The 17,687-nt window shown below is 48.1% G+C and overlaps 1 protein-coding gene across 5 annotated transcripts in view; it reads left to right on the forward strand.

The window, feature by feature from the left end:
- Window positions 1–17,687, forward strand: part of Lrrc20 (leucine rich repeat containing 20) — a 108,254-nt gene that overhangs the window by 31,791 nt on the left and 58,776 nt on the right. For all 5 annotated transcript variants that reach the window (XM_087598158.1, NM_001109171.1, XM_087598157.1 and 2 more), the window contains exon 3: window positions 15,735–15,884. In XM_087598158.1, the coding sequence (XP_087454284.1) occupies window positions 15,735–15,884 (150 nt within the window). The remainder of the gene's footprint in view (window positions 1–15,734; window positions 15,885–17,687) is intronic.

A 17,687-nucleotide genomic window follows, 5' to 3' on the forward strand; every position in this document is an offset into this window, starting at 1 on the left:
GTAGGCACCGTGCCAACACCTTGCGTCAAACACATTTCATTCCATGGCCATAAATTGGTGGTTTTTAGTATAACTACAAGATTGTAAAGCCATTAGCACTGTCTAATTCTAAAACATTTCCATCACCTTCTATATGAGCTTTTCACCATTAGCCGCAAGGCCTCGTGTCCCTGTTTGTCCTGTCCCCTGGTCACCACTAATCTATTCTCTGTCTCCATAGACTGGCCTTTTCTGGACATTTCTTATATATGGGACATCATATATAGTTTATCCTTTTGTGCCTGGCTTCTTTCACCTCTTAGAAGGTTTTCACAGTTGAGCCACATTGTAGGTCGCATCAGGATTCTGTCCACATTTATGGATGAACATTATTCCATTGCATACATGCCGTGACTTATTTCTCTGTTCCTCCATGGATGGAGATTTGGTTGCTTTCCCCTCTCAGCTGTAGTAAGTGTTTCAGCTGTAGACATTCACACACAGGTTCTGTGTGGTCCTTGTCTTGTCCTCAGTATATTGCACAAGTGTCTGTGCTAGAATCTGTGTCTGAGTTGAGAATCTGCCCCAGGTCCCACAGCCAGAAGGATTTGTTGGCCTCAGAAAAGCTTTGGTTTGGACCTGAGGAGATCACCCTTCTTGGGCCTTTGTCACCCCTACTATGTGAAGAGTGTTCTGATGGATACAAAGGCCTGGGGCCTGGGTCCACAGCTGAGCCTTTGAGAGAGACACCTACAGTCACCTTGTCCCTTGTGAGAAGGAGACGTTGCATTGGTTGGTGAGGAAGGTTCAGTCAGGTTCAGGAAGCATGTGCCTAGTGTATGACATCCAAAGGGCATCAGCACAACTCTGGGCTGGCGATAGTGCTCCACAGTGATGCTGTGAGCTTGCCCCCCGGGAGTGGAAACCTCCCATATCTTCTTTGATAGTCCTTTCTGCTGGTCCAGTCTTCTTAGCACTGGAGGGAAGTCTCCGCCCTGGGAAATGCTTTAAGGGTTTCTTAATTAATTAAAATGATATAAGTTTAGATTTAGTTAGTTTTGAGACAGGGTTTCTTTTTTTTGGGAGGGGGTTTCCTTTTCTCTCTCAAGGTTCCTCTGTGTAGCCTTGGCTATCCTGGAACTCACTATGTAGACCAGGCTGGCCTCAAACTCACAGAGATCCACCTGCCTCTGCTTCTAAGTGTTGAGATTAAAGGTGTATGCCACTACATTGGGCTACGATTTATAACTTTTTTTTTTATGAATATGAGCGTTTTGCCTACATACATGTATGTGTACCATGTGCTTACCCGATACCCTTGGAGGTTCTGAAGAGAGTTGGATCCATTGGAACTGGAATTACAGAAGGTTGTGAGCCATGTGTGGATGCTGGAAACCAAATCTCCAAAACAATAGCTCTAAGAATAACAGCTGAGCCATCTCCCCAGGCCTTGGAGTATATGTATCAACCAAGGATGGAGAGTCTAGTCATCCTTGACTATGTATTGAGGCTAGCCTGGGCTACTTGAGACTCTGGTTCCTTCTTCTCCCAAAAGTCTCAGGCCGTGTAAGAGTGAGCCATTATTTTCTTACTTTTACAAACCCTTTCAGGACTATCTTCTGACCAGGGCAGCATTATACAGACTGATAGGCTTTATGGAAAGGTCTTAGGCATGGCTTGGGCCACTCTGGGCTCAGTCCCAATTCTGTGCTCTCCAGCAGTGAGATATGGAGGTTGCTTGTCACAAGAAGACTCATGTTCTAGCACGAACTAAACGTAGGCGAGGCAGCCTTTACATAGAATCATGGACCCATTTAATAGATGGGGGCTAAGGTAGAGCTGAGGCTTGAGATCTCCGAGGCTCAGTGGCTGACCTTAGAGACTCCAACAGGAAAACTTAGGTGTCACCCAGGTCAAAGCTTAGGCCCCCCGAGTGTCATCCCAGGGCTGCTTCCGTGCCAAGGGCCATGCATGCATGGGGCTCTTTGAGAAACAGAAAAGAAGGAGATGGTGTCTACGTCTTGAAATGGTCTTGTTTAGGGGTTTGGCATGAGCCCAGAAATTAACATGAATGAATCCAAAGTCCATCCACTGTCACGAAGAGCTGACACTCAGAAGTTCTTGTCAGGGGAACTCCCCATGCAGACCAAGTTGAGCTTGGGGTCACAGATATCCACCTGCCTCTGATTCCTAAAGATTGGAATTAAAAGTGTGCACCACCACATCTGGCTCACTCATTCATCCACTCATCCACCCATCCACCCATCCACCCATCCACCCACCCACCCATCCATCCATCCATCCATCCATCCATCCATCCATCCATCCATCCACCCACCCACCCATCCATCCACTGTGTGTCAATGTGTGTCTCCCTGTGTGTGATTTATTTAGTTGTTTAGTTAGTGTGTCTCTGTGTATGTGTCTCTTGTGGTATATGTGTGTGCAGATAAGGAAAAACTTAGTGTCATTCCCTAGACACTGTCAACATCCTCACGCAAGGCAAGCTGGCCTCCTGGACCTTGTTTCACTTCTTAAATAGCAGTGTGTACGTGCGAGAGTGCATGCATGCATGCGTGCATGTGTGCGTGTCAGAGGGCAAGTCCATCCTTTTTTTTTTTTTTTTCTTCTGCCATGTGTGTGTCCTGGGGATTGAACTTGGGTCCTCAGGCTTGGCAGCAAGCCCCTTAAACCACCTGGATGACCTTTTTAAGAAACTGTTTAATAAGTCAGGTGATCTGAGCAAGCCATTTCCTCTTCTGTTTAGGGATACATAAGCACACAGCTGCTCTCACAGAGCAGAGCTGGTAACTGAGGTAATGAGAGGCCTGGAGCCCAGCATGGTGCTCGACTTCAGTGAGCCATGGCATTAGTTAATGTTGGACAGAATCCTGCAGGAGAGGAGCCAAAGTCAGAGGGTGGCAGCTCCCACCTGTCTGAGAGGACTGTTAGGGACCACAGCGTTGCTTCTACCTGGACAAAAGTCTCTCATTTTCTCAGTTTCCTGGGAGCCAGCAGCAGGTGGAAGGGAAGGGGGCAGGTGCAGGCATTCTAGAGATCAGTTACACAGCATGTGACCTTACTCAGGGCCACCGAACTGCAAGCTCAAACAGGGTTACATTGGTCAAAAAACTAATAATAATAAAAACTGGATTTTTTTTTGTGCAGTTTTAAGTTTGTACAAAATGGAGAGGGAAGTAGTTTCCACAAACCTTCTGCCCAAACCTCCTCCCTGATCCACATCACCAGAGTGGTCCGCCATTAAGTTCCTTTCTGATTGCTGTGAGATGTACCCAACAGGAAGAGAGGGTTTACTTCGCTCGTCTGAGGATATGGCCCACCGTGGCCCTAGGCTGCTCCTCACAGACAAGGAGCAGAAGCAGTTGAGAGCGGATCCAAAGCTTGCCTTTTCTTCAGCCCAGGACCCTGGCCCATGGTTAAGGGTAGGCCTCCCCACCACCTCCACTATTGAAGTCCACGAGCAGCTCCCACAGACACGGCCAGAAGCTCGTCTCCTAGATGAATGGAGATCCAGTCGAGTGGATAGTGTTAACTATCACAAGTGTTACACAGTTAACTGCTGATCCTGCATCCCCGTATCGTTTTCATGCCCCAAACAATAGTTTATTCAAGGTCCCGTGCATTCTCTAGCTTTCTGAGAATGGATCATGGCCTGCGTCCACCATTGCAGGACCAGGCAACGTGCCCCCTGCTTTGAACACCGTCTGTGTTCTGCGTAGCCGCCCCCCACCCCAGCCCTCAGCAGCTCTGATAGTCGGTTCCTTTAATTTTTTGTTTTATTTTTAGTTAAAAGAAATGTAAACTTGCAGATGTGTGCGCACACACGCACTACCTTGGGGAAATGTGACGATGTTTGGTGTGGTGTGCGGGTCAGAGAGGACAACTTTCAGGAGCCCTCAGGGCATCTTCTTCATCTTTGTTGAAACACTTTCTCCTTTCCGGGTTTTTGTTTTTGTTTTGTTTTTTGGAGATAGTCTTCTGTAGCCCAGGCAGGATTCATATTCACTGTGTACCTGAGGATGACCCTGACCATCTGATCTTCCTGCCTCTGCCTACTGAGGACCCTCAGTTTACTCGCGCTGAGGAATGCAATCATGGCCCCTTGCACCTTAGCAGGTAGTCTTCCAATCAGCTGCCCTCCCGTACCCCAGGGCAAACTTCCCCAGCACGCCGCCGGCTACCCCACCTGCTTCTTGGGTTTTGTTCACTGGGTCCCGTTTCTGCCCCAGGTTATGTGTCACCAGGTACTTACGGGAATGAATATGTTGGATAGCCTTTCATAAAGTGCCAGGGCTTTTGGAATAGAAGGCCTCTTTATTAACACTAAGTACTGCTTTAATTAGGAATTTGGAGGAGGGCACAGTTCAGCCTTCTTGCAATATGTGTAATTATAAGGATAATTACGCCTGGCGTTAACCAATGCTGTCTTCCAGGGAACGCTCAGCTAGGGCAGCAGGGTGTGCTAGAGAAGGTCACTGGCCCCAGGTGTGCTTCAGTAGTGACACAGGAGCTCAGGGTTGCCCTGGTTCGTTCCCCGCCAGCCTCCGCAGGCTCTGGTAACCCTCTGGATAAATGCCACCAGGTAGGGCAGGATTTGAATGGCAGGAGCCTTCATCTCTGGGTCAAGATGAAGCTTGGGAGACCAGGGAAGGTAGACTAGGAAGGTGGAGACCTCATGGAGAGAACCCTCAGGGCCTTTGCACATGCCGTTTCTCCTCTTAAGTGGCCTTTCCCTCTTCCGTCTGTGTCAGCCACCTTCGATTAGCATAAATTCAGGGTGACTCCAAGCATCCCAGTTTGAGGGGACATGGGACTCTCCACACTAACGTTGGGGAAGTCTTGAGCAAAAACCAGCTGCAAATGACTCCGTTGGTTGCCCTGCTCGAATCTCTGGTCTGTGACTTTCATGCTGATTTATTGGCCCTGATGTCTTACCAGAGTGATAGTGGATGACCACCTGGCAGCACAGCCCTGATCGTCCTGTCGAGGGAAACCTCCTAGATGGTTCTGGGAATGGAGTTCACGGATCACAGTCAAGAGCTCATTCCTATTGGCACTGTGTGTTCCACTGGGTACTGGGTTAAATGAGACCTTTGAGTTCACCAGCTCAGCTCCTGTGATGGTTTGCATATGCTTAGCCCAGGGAGTGGCACTGTTAGAAGGTGTGGCCTGGTTGGAGGAGGTGTATCACTGTGGGTGTGGGCTTGGAGACCCTCCTCCTAGCTGCCTGAGGATGCTCAGTCTGTTCCTGGCTTCCTTTGGGTGAAGGTGTAGAACTCAGCTCCTCCTGCACCAGGCCTGCCTGGATGCTGCCATGATCCCGCCTTGATGATGATGGACTGAACCTCTGAAACTGTAAGCCAGCCCCAATTAAATGTTGTCCTTCAATTAAATGGTGTCTGTTCACAGCAATAAAACCCCAACTAAGACAGCCCCTATCTGCTATAGACACCTTCTCTGCTGACCCTGGCTTGGGCCTCTTAATCTGTGGTACATCCTTCCTCACTTTCTTTATGACCTGGTGACCTCTTGACCCAGTCTGTCTTGTTTCCCCAGGAAAGGGATCCTCTTTTAAAAAACATTTTAGTAATGCTTTTATATGTTTATGATGTGTTGGGGAGGGGAATGCACACGCTGCAGTATGTACATGAAAGCCAGTGGACAATTCTCCCTTTGAGTCTCCCTCTCCAAGGTGTGGGTCCTGGGGATTGGACTTGGGTCATCAGATCTGGTGGCAGGTGCCTTTACCCGGTGAGCCATCTCCTCAGCCGAAGGTATTACCCGGGCACTGTTAACTCAGTCTTTGCAGGGTTTTTTCTTTGTTTCTGCTACTGGAGATTCACTAGTGCCTGGTCAAGTACTCTACAGCTAAGCTACATCCCATAGCATTAGAACCCACTCTTGAGGGTGCCATCCCGTCTGCAGCCAAGATCGTCCCTTCCCTGGTTGAGGACCCTTTACTTTGTTCTTAGTTGAACCAGATCACTACCTACATCTTGGCCATATCTTCCGGAAGCAATGGCACATGTGTTCGCACAACCAAAGACCCAGTGTTGAATCGGGCTTAGGTTCTGCGGACCTTTAATTCTACACAAAACCATGGTGGGCATCGAGTGTGTTCAGCTTCTGAATTTAAGACTTCAGAGAAACTCGGAGAGAGCGGAAAGTAGGGGAAGCCTGCGGGTCATTCCTGAGACACGCTGAGGTCTTGGAATCACAGGCTTTGAACTGGAAAAGCCTCCAGGAGTTGGTAACCACAGCCACCGTTTCTCACTGAAGTTCAACATTCATTTCCCTCTTATCTATCTGACTTAGAGGTAGATACCTAGCCATGGCCTTGACCTAAGCAGGTGGACTAGCAGAGGGCTTGAGATGAGAATTTACTAGACCAGCAATCGGCTTAACTGGTAGTCATCAAACCTGATGGGTCTAAGTTTGATCCCCAGAACCCCCAAAGTACTCCCACAAATTGTCCTCTGACCTCCACACAGGTACCCACCTTCCCTCAGATACATGTAACAGCCAGGCATAGTGGCACTTGCCTTTAAGTCCAGCAGTTGGGTGGGATGGGGAGAGGCAGAGGCAGGTAGCTCTTAGTGAGTTAAGGCCAGCCTTGTCTACATAGGGAGTATCAGGCCACCCAGGGCTACAGAGAGAGACCCTGTCTCCAAAATCCAAATTAAACCAAAATAAATGTAGTAAAACCTTGAAAAAGGAAGGAGGAAGGGGAAAAGGAAGAGGAAAAAGAAGAAAAAGAAAAGAATAGAGACTCCATCTACCTGGGTCCAAATCCCCGACCCCCAGCTCATAGCCCTATGCCCCAAGTCAAGCAATGGTGGATGAAACAGTGTGTGTGCATGCATTTGTGTGTCCGGACTCGCTCGCGTGCATGTGTGTGTGCACGCATGTGCTCATGTGTTTGTCTCCTAGGGATCGAGCCATCTTAGGCAAGCATTCTCCCACCAACCTATGTTTTCCAGCCCTTTAAAGTCACTCGATAGTAGTTTCCTTGTGTAGGTGTGTATTGGTGCATGTGAAATGGTAGATAGCCATATGGTCACTGTCCCTAAGGGCATAAACTCAAAGGATGTTGCTTCCTGTGTCCTGACACGACAGGAAGATGACTGGACAAGGTACAGGTTTGTCCCAGGATGACCAGGTATCAGGATGTTCGTGTTCTTGTCCTGAGAACATGACTTCTTCCCTTGGGAGATGATGCACGGTGCTGTGAGCGCAGCTGGTGCAGCCTGAGTGACGCATGTTTGCGTCCAGCAGATCTGCTGAAGGAACCCTTTGTGACCTCTGCTTTCAGTGCCAGCCCAGGTACCTGACTAGGCACCCTGTGCCTCTGGTAGGCAGTTTGGTAGGGTTACAGGATGCTGGGGACAGATGTGACAAAATGACAGGAAGGGAACATGCTACGAAGCCACTAGATGAGGGATGGGCACTTAGAGGAGCCTCAGTAGTTAACGGAGGGGCGATGAGGGAGGCAGCAACTGGGGTGCCATTCCTTGTCCTTGGCATCCTTGCAAGGTCAGGATGGTGGTCCAGTGACTTCCACCAGCTAGCCACAGGAAGCTTCAGAGACTGTGCGTGTTGCTCCAATCAGTCTGGCAGGGTAGAGCGAGAGAGAATTCCCTCCCCTTCCGATCGGGTAATTGTCTCACCGTGGAGAATTAATGGACCTTCTACAAAGGCTGAATGGAATAAGAAGTTTCATTTGTGTGGGAGTGACAGCCTGAAGGTGAAGTGGTCCCTCTTGGTGGGTGGTGGGGCGCTGTGGCGGTTGACAGAAAGCTGCATTGCCAGTGAATGTCGACAGCTTTGAGCTCTCACAGGCTGTGGGATGCTGACTGACAGGGAAAAGTGAAAGAGACAGCCACCGGCCTTGGGCTGCCAGCTGGGAGTGAGTCACCAACAGGTTGCCATCAGGGAGCTGGAGCAAGCCGCCTGGCTGAACGCCAGAGTGAACCAGTTGTTTGAAAACAGAAGCATCTCTCCCAAAAAGCCGTACCCAAGCACTTATATAAGCTCAGGTGGGTTCCGACCGACTGAGTATCTTCAAATTAGGGGGAAAAAAAAATAAGGAAGAGTCATTGGGTCACTGGGAAGCTGCCCCAACCTGGGGGAAATTCTCAATTATGGCTGCCACTCAGACCTCTTAGCGTTCTGGCCGTGGTAGCAGAAGTGGAGAAAATGAATAGAAGAAAGTGGGTTAAGCACCCCACACACTCCCATTCTGCCCCTGCACACATGCAAAGCCCCACCCCTTTTCTTTTTTTCTTTTTCTTTTTTTTTTTTTTGGTTCTTTTTTTCGGAGCTGGGGACCGAACCCAGGGCCTTGCGCTTCCTAGGCAAGCACTCTACCACTGAGCTAAATCCCCAGCCCCCTCACCCCTTTTCAAATCTGTGCCTGACTGGCAGCTCTGATAGGGCCCTCCTATCATTTTTTTAGTGAGAAAATTACCTGGCATAAATACTTGGCATGGAGGAAGGACTTAGCGCTATGGTTTCTGACCATCCTGCTGGGAAGATCGCGGCAGAGCAGCTGATTCTGGGAAGGGGGAGGGGGAGGGCTGCAAGCTGTGTTGGGAGGCTTTCTCCTTTCCCTGCGTTTATCCCATACCTTTCCCTCCTAGATCCTCTCTGAGATCTCCGCCCACACACTCAGACATGCTCTACCAATTCTAGACACCTAGCAATCTAATCAGGTTGACAGTCAAGATGGATGGAAACAGCGGTGGAGAGGTTGGGGTTAGGGTTTACAGATGTCTTAATTAGGGTTTCTGTTGCCGTGAAAAGGCACCGTGACCACAGAAACTCTTACAAAGGGAAGCATTTGATTAGGGCTGGCTTACAGGTTTAGAGGTTTAGTCCATTACCATCATGGCAGGACATGGTGATGTGCAGGCAGGACATGGCGCTGGAAAAGGAGCTGAGAGTTCTGTACCTTATCCTTGGGTAACAAAAGGAGACCGTGTGCCACACTAGGTTTAGCTTGAGCATATGAGATCTCAAAGCCCACCCCCATAGTGACGCATTCCTCTAGCAAGGCCATACTACTCCACCAAGACCACACCTCCTAATAGTACCACTTCCTATGGGCCAAGCATTCAAACATGTGTGTATTGGAGGAAGGGGGAGCATTCCTATTCAAACCAGCGCAGGAGCCATTTTCTTTCAGACCACCCCAGTAGACATATTAGTAAAAATATAGGTGGAAATCTGAGAACAACTTGGTAAGAGTTAGTTCTTCCCACCTTTGCCTAGGTTCCAGGCTCAAATACAGACAGTCAGATTTGTACAGTAATCACCTTTACCATTGAGCCATCTTGCTGGCCCGGTGCCCTGTTTCTGATGGCCAACAGCTCTGCTTGGGGCCAGTACCCACTTCCCAAGCCTGGGTTCTTGCACTATGGATCCAAAGTTGATCAATGCCACTCATGGTTCCCACAATCAACAAAATCCTCTCTGAATGGCATACTTTTGTAATCATATCAAATGGCTCTGTACTTTCTGGTGGTGTGTACCAGTGTGTGGTTTTGGATATTAATGGGCCGTCCCAGTAACTCCTCTGTGACATTGTATCAGGAAAGTGCCTCATTATATTCTGTTCTGTCTGCCTTAGCATCCACATCTCCCTAGACAGTTTTCTTCAAATCACTCAAGTCTTCTTAAATGGGAGTTCAAGTCTCTGCCAATTGAGGAAGCCATCTAAAGGGGGGGAACAAGGCTAAACACAGCAGCAGTTACAGACACTGGAGGAGTGATTACCAGGGTGCTTGGGAGACAGGACTGGTTGTTCTGGTCGATAGGCTGCACACGCCCTTCTCCCACTGTGCCAGCCTAGCCCTCCACTTAGCTTAATTTTACTGAGAAGGAAGTGACTGCCTAATTTATCTTCAGATTTGCTGGGCTTTTTCCCCCACGACAGTTCATTTTGTGATACGTGTATTTTTCTGTCGTGAAAGCATCACCGTATACGCCTGTGTTTGACAGATCATCTTATATAAACATAGAGTAGCATTTTGCTTCTGGAAAATAATCATTGGGACTGTTTATGGTAAGGAACAATTAAATCCTCTCAAATAATTGCTAGCAGCATTCTGGTTATTTTTCTTCTCGTCTTTCCCAAGCCTGTATACATTTTACCTAGTTGGAACAACTGTGTGGGTAGAATTTTCTTTTTTCTTTAGAGACATCGTCTGGCAGTTGTTCCTGCTAGCCTTAGACTGCTGGGTTCAAATGGTCTTTCTGCATCGGTCTCTCAAGTAGCCGAGACTCCAGGCGTACACACACCTTCACACCCAGCTTAGCACGAATGCGTTATTGCAAAAAATTGCTGACCCTGGGCTAGAGATGGAGCACCCTGCCCGGCAGGTATGAAACCCTGGGCTCCATCCCTAGCCCAGCATAAAACCACCCGGCAGAGTGGAATCGACCTGTCCCAGCAGTCGGTACACAGAGGCAGGAGGATAAAAAAGTCAAGGGCGTACTCAGCCGCTATACAGTGTGGTAGAGGCCCAGCCCTGTACAGAGAAAGAAAAGAATAGGAAAGATATCTAACCTGTATAACGTAAACTCTGACATTTGGAAAGCGTGGTGTGAAGTCTGAAATGTGAAAGTGACCGAGAGTCACCGGCGAAGGAGCTTTAACCAGCCTTCAGAGAATGACCTCAAGAATCGCATACAGAGGGCTGGAGAGATGGCTCAGCGGTTATGAACACTGACTGCAGGTTGGGGACTTAGCTCAGTGGTAGAGCGCTTGCCTACCAAGCACAAGGCCCTGGGTTCGGTTCCCAGCTCCGAAAAAAAAAAAAAAAAAGAAAAAAGAAAAAGATCAAGAACACTGACTGCTCTTCCAAAGGTCCTGAGTTCAATTCCCAGCAACCACATGGCTCACAACCATCTATAATGAAATCTGGGGTCATCTTCTGCCCTGCAGGCACACATGCAGACAGAAAGCTGTATGATGTATACATAATAAATAAATAAATATTTTTAAAAAAAGAATCTCATACAGAATAACATAAGAAGTGAACAGAATGTCCCATGGGGTAAATCAAAACGGTTAATTGACTGTGATATATAATTAGTCTCGTTACCCAAAGCATTGCAGATGAGACCAAGGGGCACAACTTCCTCTGGTCATATTACCTAGGTATGTTTTTTAAAGCACAGCCCTCTTGTTCAGTCGATTCACAAACTAAGATAAAGTTCTAGAGCGCGGCGTGCAGTCCATGTGAGGGCCGTGTATTTGTTTCTAGCTTTTATTTTCCCTTTGAAACTATCTTCTGTTCGATTTACAGGTTAGTCTTTTAATTTTTTTTATACTGTCATCTAAGCATTTCATCTTATTTATCTTACAGACTTTTTTGCATAGTCCACTGTTTGCCTTATTTTCTTAAAAAGATTCAAGTAAGTGTGTGTGTGTGTGTGTGTGTGTGTGTGTGTGTCTTTGTGTCTTTGCATGTGCTATGTATGTACAGTGTTCCTTGGAGGCCAACGAGGGTATTGGATCTTTTGGAGTTGGAGTTAGAGGTGGATGGGAGCTGCCGTTTGGGTGCAGGGAGTTAAGGGTGTGTCCTCTGGAAGAGCAGCAAGCTCCGTTAGCCACTTCGACATCCCCCCAGCCCCCTTTTTAAATGTTCAGTGGTCTATCTTTTATAACATTGCCGCCTTCTGTACTCTGTAGGTTTGGAAAGATACCTGCACCTAAGAGCTTACATAGATATTAACTGTACTTGTGGTTTTCCTGTTGGAGAGAAAAGATTCCGACTCTTAGCCGAGTCTCTATTGTTTTCCCCCAAGCGAGGGAGCTGAGGAGCACTCTCTTCCCTGATTCATTTGTGAGGCTCCCATTGGCGTTATTAAATTATGACATGTTTTCTTCTGGGATAAACGTCTGGGCTCAATGTTTTCTTTATACGACACTTGTCCTTTTGCCCTCTCCTAATTAGTGTGACTTTGAGAGTGACTGTAACTGTTTCATTTCTCAGATCATTCTGTTTATTCACCGAGAGATGGGATTTGTGTAGAAAAATACAGCAGGCATTCTTTTAAAATGGGCAACGTGGTCCTGAGCAGTGGTGGCGGACACCTTTAATCCCAGCACTCGGAGGCAGAGGCAGGCAGATTTCTGTGAGTTCAAGGCCAGCCTGGTTTACAGAATGATTTCCAGGACAGCCAGGGCTGCATAGAGAGACCCTGTCTCAAAATCAAACAAGGAAAAAGGGCAACTTGGGTTAGAAAGATGCCTCCATGAATGGTTAAGCACCCTTGCTGCTCTTGCAGAGGACCCAAGTTCAAGTACCAACAGCCAGGTTGGGTGGGTCACAAGCACCTTTAACTCCGACTTCCAGGGATCCGACCCCCTCTCCTGATCTTCTCAGGCACCTGCACATCCATGTGTGTATATACACAAACAGGCACACATATGCATGACTTAGAAGTGAAATAAAATTCCTTTTTAAAAAGCAGCACCGGGTTGGGGATTTAGCTCAGTGGTAGAGCGCTTGCCTAGCAAGCTCAAGGCCCTGGATTCGGTCCCCAGCTCCGAAAAAAAAAAAAAAAAGCAGCACCATTTAAGTGTTTTATCTTGTCACCAGTGAACATGTTATCTGTCTTCACATATAAACCTATTCTAAATATATCTGAGCACAGACATGGAAAGATGCTAAGAAAACCTAGGATTAAGTGGTCTAGTGACACTGCATGAGACTCCAGCTTTTCACAGCTGCTCAGGGCATCGAGAAGGCTTCATGGAGCAAGTGCCATTTGACTTAGAGTTGGAACAAGAGGAGAGATCTGAGGGGGGAGGGGCAGTTGCTTGAGGAAGGCTTTAGTTAAATGATAATCACAATTATTATATGATGATTTCCATGTGCTTATTGTTGCTCTTAGGAATAGGACCTTTAAAAGCCACATTTTCCTACTGGGAATACGGCACAGTGGTAGAGCATTTTGCCTAGCAAGCCCAAGGCTGCAGGTTCAGTTCCTAGGGCTGCACAGCAGACAAACAGCAGTGTATGACAACTCCTATTTTATCATTGGCACTTGGGATTATTGTTGCACTTGCATATTCTAGAAACATCTGCAACGCCCAGCAACCCAAGAGAGCCATCTCCAGAAAGATTTCTAGAAGAGGTGTGGAGGAAGCCAGCCTTGAAGCAAATAAAGGCTTTGAACAGAGTGAGGTGGCGATGGGGAGATGCCGCTGTAACACACTATCTGTCTGCCAGCCAGGCCCTTTGTGAGTTACGATTTGACCCCAGTTCATCTTCTCGGCAGCTGCCAGTCAAACACCACCGCCATTACCTTCTACAGATGTGGAAACCGAGGCACAGGGAGCTTACGTGGCTTGGGAGAGCCAGATGGCCTAAGAGCATAGCCTCTGTGCTTCATGTGTTTCTCTGTGCTCACAGCTTTATGGAGTGTGCCGTAATCCACGGGCTGTGGAGTTCGTCCACGGGAAGTGAACCACCTGAGCCTGGCCACGTGGCTAAGTGGATGGAGGGCTTCCCCAGCCGACGCAAACCTCTGGGTTCGGTCCCCAATATTCTGTGAGACTGGTTGTGGTAAGGATCCACCTGCGTCTCCAGCCCTTAGGACGTAGACGCAGGAGGATCAGAAGTTGAGCGTCATCCTTGGTCACATAGGGAGTTTGAGGCTAGGCTACATGTGCTACATGAGACACAGAAGAAAAATGGAAGAAGGAAGGAGAGGAAGAGAAAGAAATCCTTTCCCTGGTATGATGTCGCTGCTGCAATTCGATTTTAGAGCCTTGTGCGGGCCCCTCCCCCACTCTCCCACACCTCTCCCTTACCACTCACAGACTCTCTCCAGCAGCCTGGGGCACTCGTCAGTCTACCTGACATCTGAGTGGATATGGGTCTTCTGAACATTTCAGTATGCAGAGTCAAGTATGTGTGGTGTTTACCGCTGACTTCTTTGCTTGGTACCGTGTTTTCCTGATTCTTCCACGGTGGGCAGGGGCATGTTCCTAGGCACACATGTATGTACGCATGTGTGTGGAGGTCAGAGGACAACCCCATCTTTTCTCAGTTACCATCCATTTATTTTACCTTTTTGGTGGGGGATAGGATGGGGATCTCAGGAAGTAGGCTAGGCTGGCCGGTGACCCCCAGGGCTAAGCCTGTCTCTACCTCCCCAGTATGGGGACCATAACACACACACCACCACAACTGCCTTCTCTGCAACCCATGGACTGTGGGATCACACATAGGCCCTTGTGCTTGCAAGGCAAACACTTTTCCAACCACATCACCTCCCCAGCCCAACTTCTACCCTATAGCTTGCTTTCTTGCCTGCCTGCTTGCTTGCTTTTTCTTCTTTCTTTCTTTCTTTCTTTCTTTCTTTCTTTCTTTCTTTCTTTCTTCCTTCCTTCCTTCCTTTCTTTCTTTCTTTCTTTCTTTCTTTTCTTTCTTTCTCTCTTCCTTCCTTCCTTCCTTCCTTTCCTTCCTTTCCTTTCCTTTTTTCTTTCCTTCCTTCCTCCTTTCTTTCTCTCCCTTTCTTTCTTCCTTCCTTCCTTTCTTTCTTCCTTCCTTCCTTCCTTCCTTCCTTCCTTCCTTCCTTCCTTTCTGTAATAGTCCCTTTTATGGTCATGTCACCCACTTCCCAGTCTGGGGCCACTTGTGCCATGTTTGTTTTCATGCCTTGTGAGCAAAGCTACTAAGGACATCTGTGTACCTTGTGTTCTCTCTCTCTCTCTCTCTCTCTCTCTCTCTCTCTCTCTCTCTCTCTCTTTCGTGGACACACTTGTCCTTGTGTGCTCCTGGGTTTGTATGTAGGAGAGTCCTGGCTGGTTTTGTGTCAACTTGATGCAAGCTAGAGTCATCAAAGAGGAGTCTCAGTTGAAGAAATGCCTTCATGAGCTCCAACTGTAAGACTTTTTCTCAATTAGTGAGCAATGGGGGAGGGCCCAGCCCATTGTAGGTGGCGCCACCCCTGGGCTGGTGGTCCTGAGTTCTATAAGAAAGCAGGCTGAGCAAGCCATGGGGAGCAAACCAGTGAGCAGCACCCCTCCATGGCCTCTGCATCAGCTCCTGCTTCCTGACCTGCTTGAGTTCTGGTCCTGGCTTCCTCTGGTGATGACCTGTGATATTGGAAGTGTATATCGGAAGCAGAATAAACCTTTTCCCGCCCCAGCTTTTTTTTTGGTCATACTGTTTCGTCACAGCAATAGAAACGCTAACTAGGGCAGGTGGCATCCCTCGGTCACATGGTGACTGTGGTTAGCCATTAGCAGAGTGCTAGCCTGTTCTGCTCAGCGAGTTCTCTGCTTCTGCTTGTTTGATCCAGGCCTTGGAAGATGGTCAGAACCAAAGAGTTTGAGCATTGTGGGCATCCAACACAAGTGGTTGTCAAGTACTGTTAAGAGGCTGCCTCATTGTCAGGTGTTTGATTCCAAGGGAATCAGTTCTGTAAGGGAAAGTTCGGAACAGTAGCAACCCGAAGGACCTCATTATTGTGATTTGAAGGTTCTTCTGCCTCTTGGTTTCCGGCTAGGATGCTATGGTAATATAGGTGGGAGCAAACCCATGGTTCAGAGTATGTAAAAGGGACAAGGGAGCTGTACCGCTGATGGGGGTATGGCCCAAGCAGAAATGCATGGAAGCTGGAGGGAGTGGATGGGTCAGATCCACATGGGTCTGGAGGATTCTTGGGCAGCTGGGATTCATGGCTCTGATCTGTCCTTGTCCTTTTTGCTGCAGACCTGGCCGACTGCAAGCTTGTTTCTTTCCCCATCTGCATCTACAAGGTCCTGAGGAACGTCTCTGACCAGATCCACCTCATCACGCTGGCCAACAATGAACTCAAGTCCCTCACCAGCAAGTTCATGACCACCTTCAGTCAGCTTCGAGGTAAGCCATGGGTTAGCTCAGGCAAGGAGAGTGTGACCAGCCCCTGACCCTCAGAGTCTCACTCCATCTGGGGAATGTCCCCAGAGCTAGCCTTGGTTCAGGCAGACCTATAAAGTCATTCCCAAGGGTGGTCTTTGAAGATATAGACTTGTGCCTAGAAATCTCTGGGTCAAATTCTGTTTCCAGCTGGCTGAAAGTTAGGTTGACCGAAGACAAGAAGATGAGACCTGGCCGGACTCTCTGGTCTGACGAGACCAGCAGGCCCAAGGACATGAATGACTGATCCCCTTGTCATCCCTAGCGTGGCTTTCTCTCATGCTCCTTCTTTGGTGCAGTTTGCGACAGGTGCAATGTTGGCTTATCTCTCTGGCATACACAGCGACGGGAAATGGTTCATGGAGGTGTTAGGCAGGAGGCCAGCAGGTGTCTGTTGTGGCTATGAAAAGAATATGATTCTGTTTAAAGACACAAACCTAAAACAGTGGTCCTGTATGAGGAATGAGCAGGCAAATCTCAGATCCCTGATCTCAGCAGGGCAGGCTTCCTCAGGGAGCCGTGGGTGCTGGAGATCAGAAAGCAGAGACAGATATGAATGGGCAAAGCTTGGTGCAGCAAGTGGAGAGGACTGGTGTGGTGGCTCAGGGGGAAGCAGACGAGCTTCACAGCGCATACGGATGAGCACCGAGGCTGGAGTAGTCTGGGTGGATCCTTCTGAATGGAGGTTTTAGAACACAGTGAGCTGTATCTGAAAAGCCCCAGTGCTTGTGACTGACGAGTGGGAGGGGCCTAGGATGGGGCTTGTTTCCTTGTGTGGGAACTTAGACCTGGCTGGTTTCTCTTTTCCATCCTTTTTGGTGTTTGCTTCTTTCTATAGGTGAGGTGGAACCCCATAGGCTTCTCGGACTGTTAGCTCATGTCCCCAGCTGAAATCAGAACCATCCTGGGAACTTCTCTGTACACAAAATCACCCCAAGATGAGATAAATTTGGCCATCTGAGTGTGAGTCTAGGCATTGGCATTAATACAGGCCATGCTGAAATGGTGATAGCCAGACTTGAGACCCACACAGTTAAGGGCTTATCAGCAAATATGCCTAAGAGACTACTTTGAGAGTAAGGAGTGACTTGTATTGAGCACGTGGCAGTAGGGAGCAATGGGGACTTGCCCACCAACCACTGGTATGTCTGTCAGCTGGGTTGCTATGGGAGAAGATGGGCTGCTGGTATCCATTCTTCCGGTCATTTCTCCAGTTTGGGTTTTTTTTTTTTTTTTTTTTTTTTTTTTTTTTTTTTTTTTTTTTTTTTTTTTTTGAGACAGGGTCTCTTGTAGCCAGAACTGTTGTTAAACTCACCATGGAGCCAGAGGTGATGTTGAACTTTCGGTCTTCCTCTCTCTACCTTCTAAGCACTGGGATTGTACATTCCCATGGCTGGCTCCTGAGGATTTCTTAATAAGTAATTATTAAATAAGCAGTTTTGGAGAATTTTCCCAAGTGTTAATGTTACATGGAAACCGGTAGGAGCACATTCACAATGCAGATTTAGCTTGTCAAATATCGGCACGGCCTCTGGCGTCCTACTTCATGGAAGGGGATGGAGAATCAAGGAGGGAAGGTGTCTTACTTTTGGTGTCATTGCTCTGAAGAGACACCGTGACCAAATCCGCTCTTATAAAGGATAACATTTCATTGGGGCTGGCTTACAGTTTCAGAGGTTCAGTCCATTATCATCTTGGTGGGAAACATGGCGGCATGCAGGCAGACATGGTGCTGGAAGATCCGAGAGTTCTACCTTGGTCCAAAGG

Source organism: Rattus norvegicus, chromosome 20, assembly GCF_021556685.1.
Source record: "Rattus norvegicus strain SHRSP/BbbUtx chromosome 20, alternate assembly SHRSP_T2T, whole genome shotgun sequence".
NCBI lineage: Eukaryota > Metazoa > Chordata > Mammalia > Rodentia > Muridae > Rattus > Rattus norvegicus.